The sequence below is a fragment of the Calidris pugnax genome, unplaced genomic scaffold, assembly GCF_001431845.1.
Source record: "Calidris pugnax isolate Ruff unplaced genomic scaffold, ASM143184v1 scaffold273, whole genome shotgun sequence".
NCBI lineage: Eukaryota > Metazoa > Chordata > Aves > Charadriiformes > Scolopacidae > Calidris > Calidris pugnax.
This window is the reverse complement of record NW_015094508.1, coordinates 14,374,309-14,390,063: the sequence shown is the minus strand read 5'-3', so window position 1 is coordinate 14,390,063 and position 15,755 is coordinate 14,374,309. Positions and strand designations below refer to the sequence as shown.

Here is a 15,755-nt window from a genome sequence, read left to right as displayed (position 1 = left end):
TCTTTATGTTAAGACTATTATGGAATTAAAGAGGACATTTTATCTTATTTCTAGAAGACTGGGGAGAAGAAACATTCTAAAGTTTTTCTTTCAACTTGGCAACTACCAGTACCAACTTTTTACAACAGCAATCCATTAAAGTGGGAAAAAAAAGCAGCGCCGTTCTAATGAAAAAACTAAGCCAGAAAACTCCCCCACTTTCTTCAACTATGCAAGTAAAACTTGAAAATAAATGGAAAAAGTTTAGATTAGCATAATAAATGAACCACTGGACTAACTAATAATTTAGTGATATGTATCATGCATTGTGCATGAAATGATTAGCTTGAGTTTATTACAATTTTTTGTGTATTTCACACGGTTTTTTAATTTCAAATTTACTTTTTATTGTAATGCATGCAGTAAAGCACAAATTCATTGTGGTTTTAGTATCTTGGTTTATTTTTGCCATGATTTTGCTACACGTGGCAGGTATCAATGCATAGTTGGAAACATTAATATATTTGAAATACACATGAAATTAGGCAATTCATTTGTAATAGGCAGGTGCATCTCCTCGGTGACGTGGCCTGAAACAAATATCTAACTTCTCCTTTGTTCTTCAATCTGGCTACCCACAAATTACAGCATTACATGCAACGGGTCAGTTCACCTTGAAAAGTTGTCAATGACCTGAGCTAAAGCTGCCTAAATGTCAGGAGGAGGCACGAGACTCTGCCGTGTCTGCTTGGAGGGAGAGAGAAGCCACGTGCCACAAGTGCTTGCTGCTTTCCTTAGTGCATTTCTAAGCAGTGTTCACCTACTGCTGTGGCAGAGTTGGTGTAAGAACATGACCAAAAAAATAATAATTTGAAATACAGCTGAAAATTATTGTAAAAAGCCCCACGCAAATTGCTAGAAATACAGGGAATGAAAATAAGTGGTTTTAAACTACAGAAGACGTACCCATTAACTGATCCTTAAACATGGGTAGAACAGCACAGTACCAATCATAAGGACTGTTGGTGGACATAGAGTTACCAAAAAATGCCACAGCTACAATCTAAAAATGAGGAAGTGTGATTCTCCACTTTGTTCCCACATACATTTCCCTTTGCAACAAACCTGAATAAAGCACAAAATTATACAAATATTACACCATTAATCAAGAACACAGAAAATTTTCTACACGTATTTAAGTGTTCACTTCTTGCACAAAGTATATTCGTTATTGGCATCTCATAGTCAATAGTTTAAAATACAGGTTAGAAGTAAACGAACGAGCAACGCTCCTCCTGTACTAAGCTGTCATGCCTTTGGAAAAAAGACAGTTCCTGCTCTGAGGACTCTACAGCAAGACATTTCTTCTTCTGGGAAACTTCTACATACTGTAAAAGACAGAAATCCACAATATGAGGAGAATCCTTTAAGGAATGTTCTGCTTTTCAAATCTTCTTTCTAAGAAAAAAACCCCTTTAGTCATTTTAAAATAAAGGCTAAACAAGCCCACTGTACTGCCAAGACAAGTTTCCATAGGCATGCACTTCTAACACAAAGCACAGAGAGAGCAAAGATGATTCTTACTGTGGGAAGGCACATTTTAAAAGGGTGAAACACCCTCTGTATTAGCTCAGTGTGGCAGAGAGACTTTAGGACTTTGCAGCCACAGAAGGTCTCTGGTAGCCATTCAGCCAGCCATCCCCATTAATATATTCTGTATTTCTTTGTACTTTATACTCATATAAATTTACTAACGTAAATGTAGTATCAACACATCACCTAATCTTTGCACCCTCAGATAACTTTAAGTTCAGCACATGCTACCCTATATATGCTCTTCCATAAAAATAATCCCCTTTGACAACTATTTGTCATAACCTGGAATAATTAAGGCCCCGTCTCCTTAATGGGCAATGGAGTTCAATGAATGGAAAACGAAAAATCCCCAGTTATTAATAGATGTTTCTCAGCTTGCACACTGCAAACTAGACAAGAGCTTAATTTTATGTTGGGACTTTTTCTGAGAAATTTCTGTAAATGGAAACTATTACTTTGAACAGTCCACAGTGCAAATTATTATGTTATAAACCTGCAACATATTAACATTTTTCCTTAAGGAACTTATTCAGTAGGAAATTTCTATTTCTGCGTAATACTAATGCATTTTTTTTTTTTACCAATAATAAAGATGATCGTGCACTTATTAACTAAAAATCCTGTTTATGAATACAGTAGTAAGGTCTTTAAGCAAACTCACATTTTGGGCAATTCCTGAATCTTTCCTAAAGCTTATGCTTTACTGTAATAAATAAATTTGCCTTTACACAATCCTTAACTATTTACTAAAATTCCTTAGTTCCAAATTAAATAATATTAATAATTATTATATTTTAAAAATTCAACAATTTGGCCAAGACACATAATACTGTAACCAAACTGTCTTTATAACCACAAATAATAGCTAGTAACTATCTGCAAATTGAGCACCAAGCAACTACAGAGGAATAGAATTTAGTAGAAACACTATATGATAGCAGTGTTCAAAGAGGTGCAGATACACAGCCGCACACTGTGAAATACAAACAGCATTTCTTTTCAAACAGTTGAATACAAGAGTCCAGCAGGAAAACAAATAAATAAATTTAAAAGGCTAACTGATACCTTTTGGAAGTGCCATACACTACTAAATTCTCACTAATACTTAGCATTTATATAGTACTTTACATTTTTAAAGTGCTATACAAATCCTGTCTAGAGGAAATGTATTACCTATAGGCAGAATACAAATCCCAAGTGAATGGTGATGACATGAACAGTACCGTGACAGTAAAATGTAATGTAATTACTACAGAGAGAGACTAAGTGCTTTATAAATCAGCTAGCTATGCATGAACTATAATGGAAGACCACAAGTTTTACAAGGGGAATGTATAGGTATAAATTTATTACCATTCATTACATGGGTTTCTATGACTGCAAGGAACTGACAAAGGAGCTATAGTTGGCTCCACAGGCTTAAAAGGCCTGACTCAGAAGTTGTAGAAAACATAAGGAAACCATTTCAGTGATAAACAGACAGCACGTTTCAAGTGCTAATACAAACATCCTTTAAGAGCCATCATTCTTACACATCAATGCGGATTCCATGTTTTATGGACATTAATTCTCTAGTGCCTGTTAAATACATAATAAATGAACACAGATGAGGTAAAGACGCTGTAATTGCCACATACAGCCAATATGGCAACGGAGGAGTTTTTCCAAATGGGCAGATCCAAAGGCCATGACGAATCCCGTCACGGACATGATGAGAAGTCCAGGATATAAACAACATCCAGGGAAGAAAGCACCACGAATCCTTAAGCCTGAAAAGGTGCATAATAAACTTTAATGTCAGAGCCACAACAGGAATCACAGTAGAACAATGAAGAAGTGGTCTCTGTGGAAGAGTCAGAGCAGCCTGCAGAAAAGAAAAATATAATTGGCAATGGCTACAATCGTGACAGGAAACATTTCATGGATGTTTACAAGTGTATTATCAAGCCACTAAATGGAAGTGCAAAGAAAAATATACTGTTCCTTCCCACTGTAGTTGATCAAAATCAACAGTACGACTATTTAGCTGTCGAGAGCTGCGTGCTGCCCTGTCTCTCTACTGTGTGATATGAATCATGCGTCCTGCTAAAGACCACTGACAGCAAAACCAGGAGGGAGAGGGATGAGGCATGTTATTTGTCATACAGTCATGTGGTACAGAGGAACTTGTATAGTCTGCTGCACTGACTATATGTATTTAATTTCAAGATGATTAAAAAGAAAGGAACCATGCAATGCATTTGGAATATTTAATATGCTTTACTTGAAACATTTCACATATTTTAATAGCATTTTCTTTCAAAAATACATCCTGTACCATACTACAGCTAGCACTCATGAAGTTGTTTTAGTTGGGCAATATCTAAAACAGAACAGTAATTTCCAATACAAAAGAAATATCATCTAAGTTAGATGCATTTTGATTGCCTTGACACAGTATTCTTTATGGACAGGCAAAAGACAAGTTCTGAAGCCAACATATGAATCATTTGTGACTGAAGTTTTTAACTTGTTCAACGTTACCTCAGTTGAAAGCCTGACATTTTATTTTAATTAAGATGAATGTCTAGACACTGAGATTAAATTTAGGCATTTTAAGAAGTGATAGCTATGAATTTAATATACATACTTGACACTATATTCTGGATGTACTTACCAGAAACAGCTAGAACTACCTCCACAAATTAAAAGATAGTAAAAAAAAAAATAAATTCAGATTTCAAAGCAACAAATAAGTAGACTCTTGTTTCTGTAAGCTCGGACACATTACTAAAAGACCTATAGAGATGCTGAAGTAATATTAATTGGTTCAAGTAAGATACTGGTGAACATCTGGAAAGACTGCAACAGGCACCAGAGATGTACCCTTTGCACAGGACAGTGCATCTGATTGTTATGTTGAACACATCCCTCTCTGCATCCACTGCAGAAAGCAAACAAAACACCAGGACAAGGCATGAGCCAGTAACCCATTAATGCTTCAGCTGTGTTAATTGTTGCAGGATTCAACTGCTATGGCACCTGACAGGATGACTCTGGAATAGCTTCATCAAGTTTTCATGGATAATTTAGACAACTGCTTGAAACCCTGTCTTCTCTGTAAGGAAGCTTTGATGTAGCCTTCGCCAAGAAATACAGAGATGGAAACTTATGGGCTACCTTGGAATATAACAGTCTGTGCTTTAAACCAACGCCAACATTAAAAGGCTTGCAGAAAGCCCTGATCTATTAGCCTCTCATCATGTGCTTGTCTGTGACCCTCTCAATCAGGCGAAGGGATTAAAAAGCTCACAAACTGTCTTAACAATTTTTAACTGTAATAGGCATGGACTCAAATCCTTAAATTGGTGCAGAGCGTATATTTTCTAGAACTTCATTTCTGTTTCATACAAGCAGATTGTTCACAGATTAAAGCAGAGAAATCTTAGATGGTGAAATTTTTTATCACCTACCCTACAAAGATAATCAGATTTGTTGTTACTGTCAGCAAGAGCCTAAGAAGTTCATACTAGCCTAATTTTGATAAACCATCCTGGATGGTGATACATTTTGGCACATATGCTCAGCAAACCTGAGCACTCAATTTTAGCAAAAGAAAACCCTGTTTTATAATTGCAGTACAGTCATTAGGCTCCTAAAATGCTGTTGCCCAAGTTCTGAGAGAATAATACTCTGTGTTCTCTTTTACATTCTGTAACTGGATGAACATCTACATCTTTGAGTTGTCAAGCCCAAGAGACAGACACATAGTTCTATTTGGTAGTATAAGCTCTTTCTCCTAACAGGCAAATTTGTTCCGCTTTAGAAACCACCAGATCTTAACCAGAAAAAAAAAAAAAAAAACCAAAAACAAGTACAAGCCTTTTCTGCTTTAAGTCCCCTGGAAAAATATGATCATGATTTGGGTAGGTTTAGGAGAAAGTCTACCATCAGAGAGATCAGGCTGCTGTTGCAAACAGGATTTATTTACAACACAAATTACCTTCCCTACATGTTCAATCAGGTGCAAGATCTTCTTGAAGTTCCTGCTCCTCCAGCCCCTCTCACACACTACAACGAGCAGCTGGAGACAGGAGAGAACAACCACATGCAGAAGGCTGCAAGCAAACTTTTCGCTTTAATGCTCAAAGTGACAACTTGGAATTTACATAAAACCACAGGCTCCCTCACTCATATTTTGTGATGCTTCTCAAGCCTGAAGTCCTTAGTTTTGAGGCCGATCTATAAATTCAATGGTAAAATAATTGTGTCTGCGCAAAGCTTATTCTCCAGTTCCAGAAATGCTCCTGTGCAGCCCAGGTTGGTCAGCAGTGGCACGTTAACCAGCTGTGTTATGTATGTTTGCTGGTACAGTCTTGTTTGCCACTGGCTGCATCCTCTACACTTTTAGAAGCTGGTGAGTTTTAAGTAGCAAGCTAGCAATTTCTGCACGTCTGTTCTGCAACATGAGCCTTTGGGCTACAGTCCTGTGGGACACCAGAAGCAGCACATCGTGCTGTTCCTATTTATCAGCAATGCTGAGTATGACGACAGGCTGCAGCAACTTTTACCTTTAGAGGTGGTCAATGAGACAGATTCTTCCAACACGGGTTCCTACATTCTTCTATGTTTGTGTGCATATAATACACAGCAAAAACTGCACGGCATACAAAGAACTATGAATTCAAAGTAGCAAAGTCTTGGTAGACTTTATACTTGTTGCAAAAATAATGTGGGCAAAAGGGCAGATCACATGCTACTTGGCACACAAGTATTTATCAGAGTAAATATCAATACCACAGGTGACTATTTACCCTGAATACTCCAGAAGAATAATGATGACACTGTGAAAAACAGCCCAATACCCAAATAGTCCAAGCAGCGAGCTGTGTCAGCAGGAACAGGAGTAGGTGACTGCAGGAGTGTGAATGTAGCAACTGCTGGTAGAAAGCAATACTGCCTTGTGCTTCACAGAAGGGTTACTTCAAAAAAGGAGCTTGTCAGCAGATTTAAGAGTGATGATGAAAAGCTTTATAGATAATTGTGTTGAGGAATATGAAAAATACTATTGTTACAAATTAGTAACAGTGGTGTGGTTAATTTATTAGTTACGTAGTACTGCGTTGCATAAGCAGTACACATTGTAGTCTCTTAAATCAGTTACTTTAAATCCTGCAATCTAAAGAGGACAAACATAGCTGCAACAAATACGTAGTAAAAAGGAATCCCACAAAGTAATAAAACTACATAGGCAACAGCCTGAAATTGCAACATGAAACTGAAAGGTGCATCATATTAAGCTGAGGAAAGCAAAATCACACAGTAAAATCAGGTCTAGCTAGCCAAGCAACATCACAGCTGAGAAATTTATAGGGATTACATTGTATCACAAACTAAAAAGACGCTGATGGCATTGCAAGGAGACATGAAACCTGCCACAGATTTTTTTTTTTTTTCCTTTTAGAAAGACAGAAGTATTGCATGCATGTGACGTTAAAAGGAATTAATCTGTGCTGTTTGGCTCACATGAAGTCTCACCTAACATACTATACACAGTTCGGGGCAGGACACTTCAAAGATAATTTAGCAACCCAGAGGCCCCAAGAAAAATAGAAACATGAATGCAGGCCCCTCGGATGTTTTTGCAATTTATTTAGTCAAGAAGAGACTTTTTGTAAAGCATAATGGTTTTGCAAGTTGTAAGAGTAATGCTGTTACTGCTCTAAAGGTCAAGAGACCAACACAGGATACGATTTACAGCTAAACATCCTTTATTAGCTCAGCTAACATATGGAAGGCGGGGGGACTTTGCAGGCAAAGAACTATGAGAAAGACTTTGGGCATCTTGTCTTCTCCTAGTAGTTTGGTTACTAAAGGCCTATTTTTCTACCTGCAACATCTTGTATTTCTGAACTGAAAAAGGCTTTTGGGGAGACCGCAGCCATCAGCTCTCTTTTGCGGAGAGGCCTGAACAAAATAAGAAAATAAGATCTAACTGCCAACAACAATACTGGCTGGATATTAGAAAAACAATTGCTAGCAACTGGGGAAGTGAAACAAGTCATGAAATTGCAATAATTTGCTGTGTTTGGGATACTACAGCTAGGCTACACAAATGTTCTCCATCATGGAAAGTGTAAGCATATTTAACCTGGCCTCACTGAAGGCAGTCAACAGACAGGTGACCTCCCAAGTCTATGACACAATACAATACTCAGCTTTCTAAACAGATGTTGGTGAAGAGTGTCATCTAGCGGTCATAATTAAGAAAAAATTCTGGTAATCTCAAATGCAAGAAAAAGCAGCAATAAAATGTTAACACTAGTTTATAATAACTAGCCACGCATTACTTGCATTTTCTGATTTTAAAATAAGAAAATATGCATGAGAATAATTACAAATTTAAATGCTGTACCAAATGTTAGTATTACAGGACTCACTAATCAACCTTCCTTTTCTTTATATAGTTCTATAATTTTACAGTATTTACATATGCAAAAAGATACAGAAAAGGGGAGAACTAGGGACTACCCAAGGAGGAACAATGCCAGCCACCAGTACATGCTGGAAGCTGACGGGTTGGAAAACAGTTTTAAGGATCAACTTGAATAACAAGCTGAATATCGGCCAGCAACGTGACCTTGTGGCCAAGGTGGCCAGTGGTATCCTGGGCTGCACTAGGAGTGTTGCCAGGAGGTTGAAGGAGGTGTTCCTTCTCTTTCTCAGCACTGGTAAGGCCACCCCCGGAGTGCTGACTCCAGTTTTGGGCTCCCCGCTATGAGAGAGGCATGGAGCTACTGCAGATTGAGTCCAAGAAGGGCCACTAAGATCATGAAGGGACTGGAGCATCTTGTGTATGAGGAAAGGATGGACTGTGCAGCCTAGAGAAGGGTCAAGAGAGCTCTCATGAAGACATACCAGTATCTGAAGGGAGGGTGTAAAGAGACAGAGCCAGGCTCTTTACAGTGGTGCACACTGACAGGGCAAGAGACAACAGGCACAGACTGAAACACAGGAGGTTCTTCCTGAATGGAGGGAAACACACTTCCACTGTGATGGTGACAGCGCATGGGAGCAGGTTGCCCAGAGAGGTTGTGGAGTCTACACCCAAGGAGACACACAAAAGTTCTCTGGATGCGATCCCGAGCAACTGGCTGCAGGCGAGCCTGCTGCAACAGGGGGGATTGAGAAGATGACGTCCAGAAGACCCTTTCAACTGCAACCACCCTATGATTTTGTGAAAATACCCTCTTTGTCAAAGACAAATATAAGGGGGAAACTGACCAAATGCACAAATTGGAAAACATCTTTTCATTACAACCAGTAGTGATATTGTACGTAAACAAAAATTATTTTCCCATTGGAAGTCTGATTTTTACATCTTAACTATAAGCAATGCTTCTTGCACTTAGCTGTCTCCTGCATATTTAAAAAAAAAAAAAAAAAAGGTAAACCATTTTGCATTGCTCTTCTTTAATTAAAGAATTACAAGGAACAGCAATTTTCCCTCCACCTCCTTCCTTCCTGTGCTTCCTAGAAGCTATTTCCTCTGTCATTACAAGCAAACTGGAGGAGGAGAAAGAAGCTGAGATGGTCAAACAACTTCCGTTACTCTCTCATTGAATGGAAAAAGGTCAGTATCTTCCCCTTCTCCCTGTGCAGGCCCATCCATAGGAGGAGGTGTACATTTTTTGGGAGACGGGGGTAAGTAGAATGCATGTACATGTATGCTGGCAACACCAGCATAATCAAACTGTGAGGACTTGTGTTGCTGAGCAGAGCACACCCTCGATAACAAGCAGAGGGGCAGGGCTGTAGCGATGGGGACCAGGAGGTAACTGGGGCCAAGGAGTGTCTGCCTGAGATGTGAGATCTGGAGGGCCCAGCTAAGAGAACTGTGGCCAGGGCTGGCATAGCTGGAGCTTACAGAAAGTGCAAACGTTTTGGAGACCATACAGAAGAGACTGTTGTGGTCAGTGAAAGCTGGGTGCACGCATTTCGAGCGGGCAAGAAGGCAGGGATACACATACAAGAGTGGAAATGGGGAAGTGGGAACAGGACACATATAATCCACTGGAGAATCAGTGAAAAAGAATGCTATTATCTGGTAGTACTAATCCTGTTCAGAAACTCTGTCCTGCAAATGGATGACCATCACACAGATTCCTTAACAAGACCCAAATCACCTTTTTGTGTTCATTCACAAGTTGAACACTTGCTTTATTATTATTTTTTTTTATCTAAGGGCAAACTCAGACTGCCTTTTTAAAGTTGACAGCTCATATATAGCTTGTTTGTGGGAGAGAGATTTAGGGCTGGCTAAAGCCAAAGGTACTACTCAGGAAGAGTGAATGATATCAAACAGCAGCTAGATTATCTACTTTCCAGATATTTCTACCCCTTATTGTAAACAGAAGTGGAATAATCCACTTTATATAAAAAGCATGCATGGCAGCACTTAATTGTTTAACAAAGCAACTTTGTGATACACATAGGATAGCATTTACGAAGGCTTTCAGAACTCTTCTTTCAAAGCCTTGTAAGGAGCAGAATGGGCTTTCAAAATCCTAACAATTGCATACAAATACAATTCCCATGTATCTATTTAAAATGTATCTAGTTAAAGCATCATTGGAACTTTTTCTGTTTAGGATATGATAGAACAACAAAGTAAACAGTGATTAAGAAAGAAAATAAACTATCACTGATCTATTGACTTACCTTTAATGACAGGGAGCCAGCATGAAAGAAGTGGTCCACATCAATGACAGAGGCAAGGAAACCAGCCAGAGTGACCTCAGTGAAGTCGCTTTTCTTCCTGAGTCCAATCACTATTGCCCAGGACCACATTCCCAGTATGCCGTGTACTGCGTTATCAGAGAAGGCTCGGAGCCAGTCATTTTGCTGAATGAAGGAAAACTGCAGAAGTCTGTCTGCTACAAAGCAGAATATCCCCAAACCTAGACTAGAAATAACTGAAGCTGTGCTGAAAGTTTGGAGAAGAGCGTGGGCCTTGTCAGTCTCAGATGCCATGGCAAAAACCATGTCACAGCACACAAAATGTCATCAGGATCTACACTGTGCATTGTCCTTTGTACCGTCAGTTATTCTGTAAATGTCAAAGAACACAAAAAAAATAGTAAAGAAAAAAATCCATTAGCACAAAGCATTTGTTATCACAGCGACAACTTAGCACAAAAAAAAGCCCAAATTCAATGCTTGCACTTAATATTCCTAGGGAATTTTTTATTTCAATTAAATTAATCTTTTACTTGAACACTACAGCTCTGAATTAAAACACTTGTTCTGTTTTAATTAGAACAAGCACCTTTGTACCATGGAAAGCTCTAATTATCTTCCTGAAATCTTAAATTTTACAAAATATTTTCAAACATGCCTATGATAATACATTGAATATGGTTCAAGCTTCCTCCTGGTCTTAAATACGTGACATTCATCAAATTAAATCCCTTACACTGTAACAACAGCAAAAAAATCAATTTGGAGGACTCTTCGGAGTGATGGTCAAGAATTCCAAATCTCTCTATGCAACTGTTAAAACTGAGCTTCTAATCTATCATCCAAAGCACAACTTTCATTTACATACTTTGTAAACGTGTTATCACCCTGGCACTCCTCTTTGAGCAACTCCTTGTTCAGCTTGGCACGTAGAATACGTATTAAGAAAAACAGGCACCATCACAGTATCTTAACTATTTTAAACAGAAAGACAACAGCCATTCAGTCAAGAAGTAACCAAAACTAACTCCTTATAAAACTACATACATGTTCTTTTCCTCAGTATGTGCTCCAGCAGCAAACTCTGCTGTTATTTTCAGCACTTGTCTATTGTCTGCCACACTGCCTTCATAACAGCTCTTTTTGCAGAAAAAAAAAAAAGAAAATTAACAAATCCCGGTCATTTTACTTTTCAAAAGTTGACCGCTGTAGCTCAAAAGTAAAGGCATTGTTATTAACATTAACAATTGCTTAAAACTCCTTAAAAACTATTTACGCTCTGTAATTGTTGTGAAACCCTCTTGTACAAGGTGATTTCTTGGGAATAATTACCACCCTTAAATAACTGCTTCAGACCTCAAAAGAAATTCCCAAAATAATTCAAGATCCTCAAGACACCTGAACCCACTCGCAAGAAGAAATTATAGAATACCCAGACTTCTGCGATAACATTATAAAGAACACTTTTGAAATAAAAATCCCCATATATATTATGTATTCCCTAGCTTCATTATGTTAAACACACTGAGAAGCAGTCTTTGAAGGACAGTATCAATTCTAACCGTCTCAACCGTTAGACTCTTCTGTCTTTTTGGGGAGCCATGGAGATAGACCACAGTCTCAAAACCTACATTCTGTCTAATGGATTCTTCCCCAGGAGGTTGCTATCTCTGTGCCAGTCATTTAATCTTGATAATCCTTCTTCATACAGGTCTATCAAGTAAATTTTTATTCTAAATGGGTTTTTTTATGAATATACTAGACTTCCTCTAAAAATTAATAGTTCTAACAATGTTGACACATAATAGTTTACAATTTTAAACACATTATTGATTACAAGCCCCAGAAAATATAAAATTCTTCTTCTAGATTATTGACATGCCTGTTTATTGTAGAATTATCCACAGACATGACTACTGGCACTGAACTTTATAGAAAAAAAAGCCCACTGAATCATTTATTTGGAAGATGTTAAAAAAAAAAAAAAAAAAAAAGAGAAGAAAGCATGAATAATACATAGAGTTTGCACACAGATGAAAAAAAGTGGGTCAAGCTTAGAGTCTGTTAACCGTGACCATGCCTCTTCTGAATGAACATGTACACACAAAATATTTTCTGAAACACTGGCACTGCCACTTTCTGGTGGATGACTTTACAATATACAGTACATTTCTAAACAAATTCCGTTTTAAGGAACAAATGGTGATCTCCTCACAAACGTTTCTTCTATAAAACCATCATGTCAGACTGGATTTTATTTAAAATTACCATAAAAGCTGTTTAAGAATCCAGTCTGAGGGGCTGATGTAGCAACACACCTTTCAAAAGCACACCAGTATTCAAGATCGAACTCACCCTGGGACTAGGAGAACATGTATTTTCCACTGCAGTTGCCTTATTCCAGTAGCAAACACGGTCTATGCCTCAGCGTTGAGGCTCTGTCCTTTCTGAATCCAGTCTGCCCAGTCCAGTGCAGGAGAGACCCAACACCACTTGTTCCATCCTGAAGAAATCAAACCAGGCAGCAATAAGCACTGATAATAAACAAAGCTCTTCAAACTCTCTACAAAACATACCTGAAAACTGAATAATAGTAAAAAAAAAAAAAAAAAGGAAAGAATTTTTAAGAAGTCCTGCACAAAAACAACTGAACGAGATGCAATTTCAGCTAGCAGGAAAAAAAGACCATAAAACAAGCGAGGAGCACAAATAAAGACGGAACAAGGCAATAATTAAAAGATAATAAAACTCAATGTCATAAAGTCAGAGAAGGGTACCTCCAGCCTTCCAAGCAGTTGCATTTCAAAATACACAGATATCTATTTTAACAGATTTTTCCTTGTATCTCTGTGCCTGAATGATTCCCACCTAATTAAACATTTATGAGTCAAATTCAGGGATCTCTCTTTAATTTCATCACATCAATTAGTGCCCTTGGAATAAACAAACAGAGACCTATACATTCAAATAGCAACAGAGGCCCCTGTCAGTTCTGTGGTAGGCTTACACTGCTTTGTGATGAAAATTATTAACATCTACATGAAGTACATGGGAGAAGTAAAACCCAAAATAAGTATGATATAAGAACTATGTATCATGAAACACAGGTAACAATGCCAACTGGAAAACAAGGACAACATGGGAGTGGGTGTTTTTGAGCGAGGACGAAGAGCAGAAAGCACAAATGGGGCTTCAGATTACCCTTAGTGAAGAGCCATGCTCATGGCATAACTATTCTTTTTAAACAATCTGTCTCTGCTGTCTTTTATAGACAAAAACGAGTGCTGCCCATTGAAAAACCAAGTCACATTCCCAGGTACAATGGCATCAGTATAAATATTCTGCAGATCAAGAGTAAAATCAGACTAGAAAAAAGAAAACTCCGTTAAACCAAAATAATCTCTGAAATTAACATTTTTAACATAAAACTAGAAACTGTATTTTTTTTCTGAAAAATAACCATTTTCAGACTGTTTAGAAATTATCACAATAAAGTGTCATAGGTTTTTCTGTCCTACAAATCTCAGAAAGCACAGTTGCAGGGCTTACATTTTTGTCAGAACAGTGGGAGACAGATGCATTACACAAGAATGCTTAGAAACCTACGGGTTGTCAGTCCAGTTAAGGCACTGAAGGAAAGATTTAGGTTGGGTTTACATAAAACACATGCACAGAACAGCTGACAGAGTAACACTGCTGAGAGTTGTGATTCCTTGCGACACTTCTATACAAGATAAAACATTATGCATATTCTCAGCCTACACCCACAAAACGCAATTTTACTGATGTATTTAATTTCATTCAAGGAAATTATAAAAAACATTTTAACAAACACACAGTTAACCTTGTAAATTACTGATGGAAGAAAAAATTTAGATCAAAGCTGTAAATAAGCATTTGGGGAAATAGCTGACACTAAGAGGCCTTTCAACTCATGCTGTAAGTGTAAAACAAAAATCCACTGGCCAAAATTATCATTTAGAAATACTGCTGTCCAAAATTGTTGTCCCAATTTTGCAGGAAGTTACTGGGTACGTGAATACATACAGGAACGTAACGCACAAAATTAGTAGAATTATGCACTTTATGCAAGAAGTCAAAAGATCACAGTAGTCCATTATAACTATAAACTCCTAAAAAAACATTATTTGATATTAGATGTTAATTTATACAAAAAACTCTAGGAAGTACAATGACCATTTAAGACATCAGCTCAAACCTTCAATTTATTACTTTATGGAAAAGCAGATCCAAGCCTAAAAAAATCTATGAAGAACTGACAGTGCAAATAATTTTTTGGTCAGATAATTATAAAGCATTATTGAGGTTGGAGGGTGGAAGGAGGCTGAGGAGGAAAGAGGACAAAAGCATGCAAGAAATCGGTAGGTATTTTACCAAGATATTGAGGAACAGAATGAGTTAAAGCCACAAGGAAATTAAACAAATAAAGTGCCCTTTAATTAAATTGTTTACATCGGAGACCATAAATTAAAGCTTTTTACAAGAGATACCAAAATGCAGATACACCAGAATACAGATCTTCTGCTTAACTTTGGAACCGAGATGTCTACCTAAAAGAAAGAGTTGAAGGAAATAGCCTAACAATATTTTAGTAATTAGAACAAAGTACAACCCGGTAGAAGAAAAAAAATAATAAAACCCACAAAAAAAAGCAAAACAAAACAGAAAGAGTTGAAAGAAATAGTATTCGGAAGCAGAACAGAACACTATCCAGTGAAAGTAAAAAAAAAAAATTAAAAAAATCATTTGTCACCCTGGACAAACAAAAAGAAGGAAGGGGAAAAAAAGCTGGAGCAGTTTACCTACTACCCTCATTAACCACAACGGCATCCGGATCATAAACAGCTAATGCAATTTAAGGTTAAAACAGAACCAGCGTGTGGGACTCACAAGAGGGAGGACGGCAAGAGAGCCGGGCGGCAGACAAAAGCGGTAAAAAAATACAAAATAAAAAAAAAAAAATCAGGGACGGGCAACACAATTTTTATGCCTTGAGGCCACCTCTTTCCCTCGCTAAGAAATAAAAACGTACTGTCATCTTCGTGAGGAGAAGCCCGGCCCGGGCGGCGGCGGGCGGCTTCCCGCCTCCGCGGGGTGAGGGGGGCTGCCGTTCGGCAGCCCCCCTCACCCCGCGGAGGCGGGAAGCCGCCCACCGCCGCCGTTGTCCCCTTCTCCCGTCCCCTCCCCGCCGCCCTCCGCTCCCACCTGAAGGGCGGCCGCCGCCGCCGGTCGCCTCCTTCTCCGCCCCATGAGGTGAAGTGGAGCCGCCCGCCCCGGTTCCCTCAGCGGGCATGCGTGGCCGCGGAGCAGGCTGGGAAAGCGCCGCGGCTGAGGGGGAGCCGCCTCGCCCCTTTCCTCTCCGCGCCTGCTGTGAGGGGAGAGGGGCTCGGTTCTGAGGTAAAAAAAATTCTAGAAACATTAAAAAAAGAGGTTGGGTATTC

General features: G+C 38.5%; 1 protein-coding gene across 5 annotated transcripts; it reads right to left on the bottom strand.

Annotated features, from left to right (window-relative positions):
• Positions 1-281: 281 nt before the first annotated feature.
• LOC106901919 (chromosome unknown open reading frame, human C5orf28) lies at positions 282-15,664 on the bottom strand. 5 transcript variants are annotated; one of them, XM_014964994.1, is made up of 5 exons: positions 15,520-15,664; positions 12,649-12,796; positions 11,162-11,267; positions 10,276-10,663; positions 282-3,439 (listed from the first exon to the last, which is right to left on the bottom strand). In XM_014964994.1, exons 4-5 carry the CDS (start codon positions 10,597-10,599, stop codon positions 3,104-3,106), a joined length of 660 nt encoding a protein of 219 aa, XP_014820480.1. In that variant the 5' UTR covers positions 10,600-10,663; positions 11,162-11,267; positions 12,649-12,796; positions 15,520-15,664; the 3' UTR covers positions 282-3,103. The 5 variants fall into 5 exon arrangements, with proteins under 5 accessions (XP_014820480.1, XP_014820475.1, XP_014820477.1 ...); XM_014964989.1 differs by lacking the exon at positions 11,162-11,267 and having other exon boundaries at positions 15,520-15,656; XM_014964991.1 differs by lacking the exons at positions 11,162-11,267; positions 15,520-15,664 and adding an exon at positions 15,347-15,422.
• Positions 15,665-15,755: the final 91 nt, after the last annotated feature.

Bases quoted from the DNA above. Each gene is read 5' to 3' on its own strand.
- LOC106901919 (XM_014964994.1), bottom strand. From the start codon at position 10,599: ATGGTTTTTGCCATGGCATCTGAGACTGACAAGGCCCACGCTCTTCTC. The intron at 3,440-10,275 runs GTAAGTCAATAG...TCTTTTCTGCAG, and splicing joins CTGGCTCCCTGTCATTAAAG to GCTGCTCTGACTCTTCCACA.